The sequence below is a fragment of the Lipotes vexillifer genome, unplaced genomic scaffold (assembly GCF_000442215.2).
Source record: "Lipotes vexillifer unplaced genomic scaffold, Lipotes_vexillifer_v1.1 scaffold164, whole genome shotgun sequence".
In the NCBI taxonomy this organism is placed as follows: Eukaryota; Metazoa; Chordata; class Mammalia; order Artiodactyla; family Lipotidae; genus Lipotes; species Lipotes vexillifer.
In genome coordinates this window covers 2,419,392-2,427,405 of record NW_006789313.1, presented here as the reverse complement: position 1 = coordinate 2,427,405, position 8,014 = coordinate 2,419,392, and the positions used below count along the sequence as shown (strand labels likewise).

The window sequence follows — 8,014 nt, the reverse complement described above, 5'->3', positions numbered from 1 at the left end:
TGAATTATTTGTACTACATCATGGATTTACAACATTTTCAATACAGCCAAAGTGTATGTTAAAATAAAACAAATACTTGCTTTATGGCATCAAATCATGTTCTTCCCCCTAAAAATTAATTTGGCTGTTCCTAAAACATATTATATTTCTATGTATCTTACCTCTGACTATGTGGACAAGCAACTGCCTATGAAATCATTCAAATGCAGGCCTTTTGATAAAAATACATTGTAAATGATATAGGCTAAAGAGCAAGGTCACCAGAAAGACCACACATGTGTTAGTGGGTCTGTCAATTACATAACTGAATTTAAGACAACCATTTTCTCTTGTGGTCATTCCTTAAAGTGAGTAAGTTGATGTCTCTTCCAGTGAGGAGCCTGTCTGAATGTTTTGCCACAAACTGAGCATTCGAATGGCTTCTGCCCTGCATGAATTAGATAATGTCTTTCCAGTTTAGATGGGGATCTAAAACTTTTAGAACAAACACTGCATTGGTAAAGAAGGCCATCATTCCTCTCAGTACGCCCTGAATAACTACAACAATGACTATGATGGCTCTGCTCTGATTCCAGAAGTGCAGTAGAGAGACAGGGCTGCCTGTTCCTATAGCGGGTACCAAGAATGAAATCCTCTGATTCTGCCTTAACTTTTATTTCTGATGTTTGATCTGACTCTGAGACCTCGTATTTTTGAAAACCAAGAGTCTGACATTGCTGGGAAGCACTATAGTTAACATTATCACCTTGATGAATGAAAAGTTTGTTCAAATTTTCCAATTCTACTTGGCAAAGAGATTTTCTATATGGAATCTTATCAATATGAGTTAATTTATGTCTTTTCAGGTGAGCTGACTGTCTAAAAGATTTCCCACAAACATTACAGCCAAAAGGCCTCTGTCCAGTATGAATTAAATAGTGTCTTTGTAGTTTAGATACGGAAGGAAACACTTTCTCACATTTGTCACAAGGACACATCTTATGTCCAGTATAGATGTTTTCATTTGTAACTGAAAAACCACACTGAAGCACTTCACAGTTTTCAAAGAATTCCTCACCTGATGAACCATAGATAGATACATCTTTATTATTCACAGAATTATCCATAGTTAACATGTTCTCTGGTGTAAGAATACCTTTTACGTTTTTTCCCATATTTTGACTCTGGAAGTGCTTTTGCCAAGAAAATGGCAAAGTCAACGTTTTCTTCTTTTTATTGCCAACTGTCTTATATGTTCCATGCTTGCCAAGAGAACCCATAAATGTTCTCTGGGTTTGTTCAGGGCTCTGCTCACCAGAAATAAGTTCACAATTTTTCAAGAAACTGTTTTTAAATACTTTTTTCTCAGATCGAAAATTATCTAATTTTTTACCCCCAGCTCGTTTAAGCTTAGCCAAGATTTTTTTAACAATGGTTTTATAGTTGTAGCTTCTTTTGAGCCGGCTTGGAACTTTGCCACTTCTGGCAGGAAAACACTTGTGTCCATTGAGAATCTGCTCCGATTCAAAACATTCTTCACACTCTGGACATTGAAAAGGGACAATATAAATAGAGTGGACATCAAGTTGATTATTCTCCTCAGATTCATGTATATCACCATTTTCAAAACTATCCTGCTTTGCATTTAATTTATTAGGCAGGGGGCCTGATTCTGGACTCTTCACCTTTAATGAAAGAGTCTGAAAAGTCTTATTCCTGGCATGGATTTGTTTATGCTTCAGCAGTTTGCTTTGAATCTTAAATCCTTTTTGACAAAAACAACATTGAAAAGGTCTTTCCTCTGAATGTGTGAGTTGGTGGATTTTTAAGTGAGTTGACTGTCGAAAAGATTTACTGCACAGGACACATTTAAAAGGCCTCTGACCAGTATGAATAAGTGCATGCCTATCAAGTTTTGACTGTGACGGGAACAGCTTGCCACAGATTGTACACGCGTGAATATTCTTTTTTTTCTTTGTAGGGCTGTGTGTAGGATCAGACTTGGAGCACGGGTATAATGCCCATCTCTCCTCTGTGGTAAGAGCATGATACATTCCATACACTGGCTTTTCTTGCTTGGCCTCCAGCAGTCTTCTGACCTGTTTAACATCATTCTGGTAAGTTTCATTGTGAAGCTGTTGGTGCTTCACGAATGTCTTCAGATTCTTAAAGTGGCGTGGACAAATACTACATTTAAAAGGCAGATTATGAGTTAGTTGATGTCTTTCCAGATGAACTAGTTGTCTAAATGTTTTGTGACACACATCACATTCAAATGGCTTTTGACCAGTATGAATGAGATAATGCCTAGCTAATTTTGAGGGTGTTTCAAAATGCTTGAAGCAAATATTGCAAATATATGGCCTGTTTCTAGGTAGTTTGTTGGCGACTACACACTGTTGAATCTTTAGCATTTTAAAATTGTTTTCAGCCATCATATTCTTCAGTGATATACTCTGATGAGCTCCATAGTGTTCTTACACTCCACAGATGTCTAAAAATTAAAAATAAAAATGTATTAATTAAAAATTACTTATTCATATGAAAAGAAATAATTTAACCTGTTCTTTGGCTAAAGGTATTAAAGGCAATAGGGAACCTCAACTTTTCCTGTGTTTAAAAGTAAGTTAGGGCTTCCCTGGTGGTGCAGTGGTTGAGAGTCCACCTACCGATGCAGGGGACACGGGTTCGTGCCCCGGTCCAGGAGGATCCCACATGCTGCAGAGAGGCTGGGCCCGTGAGCCATGGCCACTGAGCCTGCATGTCCGGAGCCTGTGCTCCGCAACGGGAGAGGCCACAACAGTGAGAGGCCTGCTTAGATACTTTAGAATCATTAAACTAATTTCACTTATACAGAGAAATGAGAAGTCTTTAAAAGAAATCCTTAAAAATGTATATAATTTTAAGCTATATTTCTAATTAATTGAGATGATACATTAAAAGGGGACTGAGTTGAATTTCTTAACATTAAATAAATCTTGTAATTCCAAATTTCCTAGTCCACTATTAAGTAGATTTGTCATTTTTCAAAAATTGGGCTAGAAAGATAAAGAGTGTAAGAAATAAAATATAATAATAAAATTAAGACATATCTGCATTCAATTATAGCACACCTTGGACATGATCTGAGAAAGTTATCAAAATTCTTAGCCACATCATTAGCAATTTTTACTCTCAGTTACTTCTTTGGACCAACAAAGATAACATAAACAACTGGGAGAAAATGTCCCAGAAAACCTGGATTCTAGTCCATCATATGAACTTGGTGGCAAGAAGGAAATATAGATTCCTCATCTCTAAATCAGGGAAAATGCCTCCTGGCCTCCCTACCACATTGAGTTGCTGTGAGAATCAAGGGAGATAATGCACCTAAATGTATTGGAAAACTGAAGCAATGTATAAATGTAAGGTATCATTTAGCTCAACACTAATCAGATTTAAAAACTTTATCCTTATCTACTTAATATCATTTTTAGGGTTTCTAACTAAGAGATAAACACACTAAACATACAGTTCTTTTTATTGCTCCTTTCCACTTTGTTGTAGAAGTCCTAAAAGACAAGTACAGAGGCAATGAGGTTGACACACTGGCTACTTATATACTTATCTATGGCTAAGTAATTGAAAGTCTGAGTGTAGTTTACTTTTCAGGCAGTAGAATAAAAAGGTCATTTTGGTCTCAGTTAATATAAAGATAAAGATATTTTCCCTAATATACCTCTGTTTGACACATGCAAAAGCTTACCAGGAACTTTCACAACCATTTTATACCCTGTCTGCTCCTAACTGAAAAGCCAATTTTCTTCTCATCCCACTTCTTCTACTGCATTTTCCTTAAATAAGGAAGCCAGAGATTAAAAAAAGCTGTGCCAGCTCTCTAATGTTGTATCTTCTAGTTGAGATCAGAGAGTTGATAAATCTACCAGAAACTCAGTGTTCTTTTGTCAGATGATTTAGTGAATATCCAACATATATGCTGTGTGCTACTATCTATTTTCTCCCAGAAGACACCTTAAACACAAAGTCACAAACACACCCACTGTGGTTCTCTTCAGGAATCTGATTTAAAAACAGAAAAAAAAAATCATTTATTGAGCAAATTATCTTCTAGTTGTTTTATCATAGTGGTTTTCAAACTGCATGTCATTACCCATTAGTGGATTGTGCAATCACTTTGGTGGGTCATGATCAACATTTTTGTTTAATAGAGTAGAAAATATCAGATTGCATAACATATGGTAAGGATAAATACTGTTTTGTGAAACTTCTATAGGAGGAGGTAAAAACCTGTGAAACCTGTTCCTGGCATACCTCTTTACACACTAGACAGAGGAACCTACAACAAATCAATCACTTTATTCAAAGTGGCGAGTAATCTATTAAGTAAGACTGGGGCCCATAGGATGAGACAGGATTACTAAGGATTATTAATTTTCTTCAACTGACCCATATAACCCCAAAATATTTATCAGAAAAATCTAATTAGAGGCCAAAGGTAATATGCCACACAAATAAATAATCTGACTGCAAGCCACTATATTAATTTATAAAATACACCATATAACCCAGATATCCACATTAGCAACAATCAGCTGTTGATGCTATTACTATGCACTTTCACAACACTGAGTTAGAGAAATTACAGGTGAATGGCCTCCAAATCCCTAAAATGCTAACACAGCAGCAGTTACGAGGATTAAAATTAAGTGAATTGCCAAGAACTTGGCAATTTATTTAATTCCCGTCAGGCAAAATCAGGTGTTGAGGTGTCAATTAGGACAATGAGCCAAACTTCAAGTAATAATCAAGTCTTTATTCACTTACTGGGACAGTGCAAGCAAGAGGCTAAAAAAGTACTGGTTCCCCAGTGGTCGATTAAATGGAACAGTAGGTGAGGGTTAGGTGGATGCAATCATGCACACAATCATCTCTCTGCAAAGGAGGCTGGAACAAAAGGTTTCTGTCTCTTTATGGACCTGTGGGCCAGGGGAGGAGGAAGGAAGAGCTACAAGTGGAATGGTCCTGAGTCAAAATGGAGAAAAGTACCTCAGTCAAGGCTGCCCCCTCCACCTTCCCTCCTTTTGCAATAAGGAGGTATTGGTGGAGGCACCTGGGAAGTACCTCAGCCAAGGCCCTCAGAATGGAAGTACCTGAGCCAGGAACGCAATACAGCATGAGCAAGGCTACTGGGAGGGAAGGGGTGAGTCCTTGACTGCAACTCCCTCCAGAAAACTGCAGTGCACTGGCCATGCACAAGTCTGGTGTGGCAAGAGCAGCTTCCCCCGAAGAGGCCAGCCAGGCAAAGCCACGCAATTGTCTATGGTCGGGCCTGAAAGATCACACATAGGATTCTGGCCTGTAGCCAGGGTCCTCAGCTCCTATTGTGTATTTCTTCTTTCCTTTAATAGTTTCTTTGGAACACTTGAAAAAAATCCCACACTAGAACCACACACATGACAACCATTTCTGATTATAACAGGAATTGACTACCTATAGTTACTGTGCCAAAAAGAGACTATGGCTTATCAACTAACACTAGCACTAAGACCGGATACTATTGTCAATTGCGTCCACACCATGTGGGAAAGCACTTACTGGAAGCCCTATATTGTTAGAATCACTGGTGGCAAGCAGTGATCTCATCTGCTATTTATAAGTGACAGCTAAGGGATCCCCAAGCTCCAAATGCAGTCCCATGCGTACTTAAGCATATGCACAGTAATTTGATAGAACTCCAAATCCCACTTCTACTGATTTCTCTGTGTTCTCAAATGACCTTTTTCGTCAGTCATATTTCAAAAACAAATCCAACAGCGTGTAATTTTTCCTATGTTAAAGTGAAAATAAAAGATGGTAAATCTCAATGGGTCAACCCCAAGATTATCCTGACAACAGCAAGATACACTCCGTTGTAAAACTGTGAAAACCGATCTCAAAAATTCCAACGATACTTCAAGGCCGAAAGCCTGTTGGTTTTCCAGTCTTAACAAACACCATTAAAACGAGGTGAGGATATCACAAAAGTAAATGAACAAGAAACACAAGAACTGAGAGAAAGTTAGAGAACTTTCAGTTACGGAATAACCTCTGGCGACATTTATCACAGACTTTCCCTCTCTGTAGCTTCTCTGCTCCACTTCCCCCGGCCCCCGCTCTTGACCTTGAACCCTCACCTCTTCCTCTCAGAGGGATTGCACAGGACACAGACCCTGACGACTGGCCCTCGCCCTAATTGCCCACAACCAGTAAGCACCTAGGAGTCGAGCCAGAGTTCAGAGACTGCAAAATCCCACACCAGGAAAGGCAAGGCAAGGGTGAAAACTGCTTTGGCCACAGAGGTGGGGGGGGAATGCCACATGTGATACGACCCACTGCGGGGGAAAGTATCGTTTTTTTGCAATTCCTCTCAGAGATTCCCGCTCCCCATGAGCTGCAGTCAGACGGCGGGGAAGTGGGAAAAGCAAAGGAGCTGAGGTCGTGGCGCCCCCGTTCTGGGACCCCGGGCACCTTGGAGGGACCGAGGCAGGCCCCACCTTTCCCGGGGGGTCGCTCCACCTCACACCTGGGTTCTTGAAATCCTCCTCACGCACCTGGAGCTGGCACGGGCCCGCGAGCCGCGCATCTCAAGGCCCAGGAGCCGCGAAGGCAGCGTGCACACGTCCTCAGGGCCGGCGCGGCGACGGGCTGAGTGCGCAGGCGCGGAGCTCGGAAGCGCCGCCGGATGCGGTCCGACTGGAAACAGGCTCCCTCCAACCCAGGGCCGCAGTCGCTTCGGCTAGCTTGCGAGTCTCAGAGGAAAATGGGTCTCCAGAAGTGCGTCCCCCGGGCCGCTCACCCGGCCCTGCAATTGTGGGGGGAAGAGAATAGAGGAGTGAAGAAGGGTGCATTTTCCATCTCACCTCAGTCCTCGGCTAGGAAAACCACGTATCCCTGACCAGTGGGCTCAAGGCCCTGCTGGAAACTGGTGAGCCCGCGTTCAAAGACCACTCTTCTAGTCCTCTCTAATGTCAGAGGGCCCATGGTAAACAAAACGCCATGGATCAGGGCCTTTCTGTGCCAGCCCTGTCCTGGGCACTCTGAACGTTGTCAGAATATAGCGCAGGGGTCAGGGACATGGGCTTTGCGGTCAGGCATACCTGGGCTCCACTCACAGCTCTGCCAATATCCTGATAGCCCCGGACCTTCTTAGCTTCTTTGAGCTTCATTCCTTCAGTATATTTTAGTTGTCTACAATGTACAAAGCCCTGTGCTCAGCTTCTGAGTTTCTTCAGATTTCTCTGTTAGATGAAATGGATGTAAAGTGCTCAACATAGTGCCTGGTGCATAATAAACGCCCATATAGCTATCATTTATTAATTACTATTTTCAAATTAAATATAACAACTTTATGAAGTGATAGGATACCATTTTAAAATGAGGAAAGTGAGACTGAGACGTTAAGGAACTTAACCTCGCACAGCTGATAAATGATGGAGGTGGGATCTGAACACAGGTAGTCCTGCTGCACTTTTAATTCACTACTGCTTCTCAGATTGTGGATATCTCAACATTTTATGTAGACACAATTAAGGGTTAAATGTTTAGTGCAGTTACAAACTAGGGTGGCATATTATTACTGAATAAGATGCTTGGGTATGTACTGAAGATTTTAAGTACAGAAGACATTAGAGAAGAATTTATTGTGGTTTTTGCAGGTTCTGAGTGTATATGTCTCAGCTTGAGGTGAGAAAATGAGAACAAGTAACAAGCATATTTTTTCAACTGTAAGTATCTTTATACATTACTTTTCAAGGACCATTGATAACAAAAATTGTTATTTCTGATGTTGGTATATGCGCCTCTATTTAAAAAGGGAGAAGTTGGGCCAATGAAAAGTCTATTTTCCATGTGATAACATGAGGAAATGGCTAATAGGAAATAAACTTTTGCTTCTCATGAAGCAACCTTGGAAGAGTCACATTTGGGAAAGGTTGAAACCCTTTCTTTCAATAGAAACAGAGACGGAGAGAGAAGGGGAAAAGCTTTATGTATCCTG

The 8,014-nt window shown here is 40.7% G+C and overlaps 1 protein-coding gene across 1 annotated transcript; it reads right to left on the bottom strand.

The window, feature by feature from the left end:
- Positions 1-296: 296 nt before the first annotated feature.
- Positions 297-6,620, bottom strand: ZNF770 (zinc finger protein 770). The gene is given in 2 exon segments (XM_007462506.1): positions 297-2,473; positions 6,570-6,620. A coding segment is annotated over 1 exon segment (2,121 nt). The 5' UTR covers positions 2,418-2,473; positions 6,570-6,620.
- Positions 6,621-8,014: the final 1,394 nt, after the last annotated feature.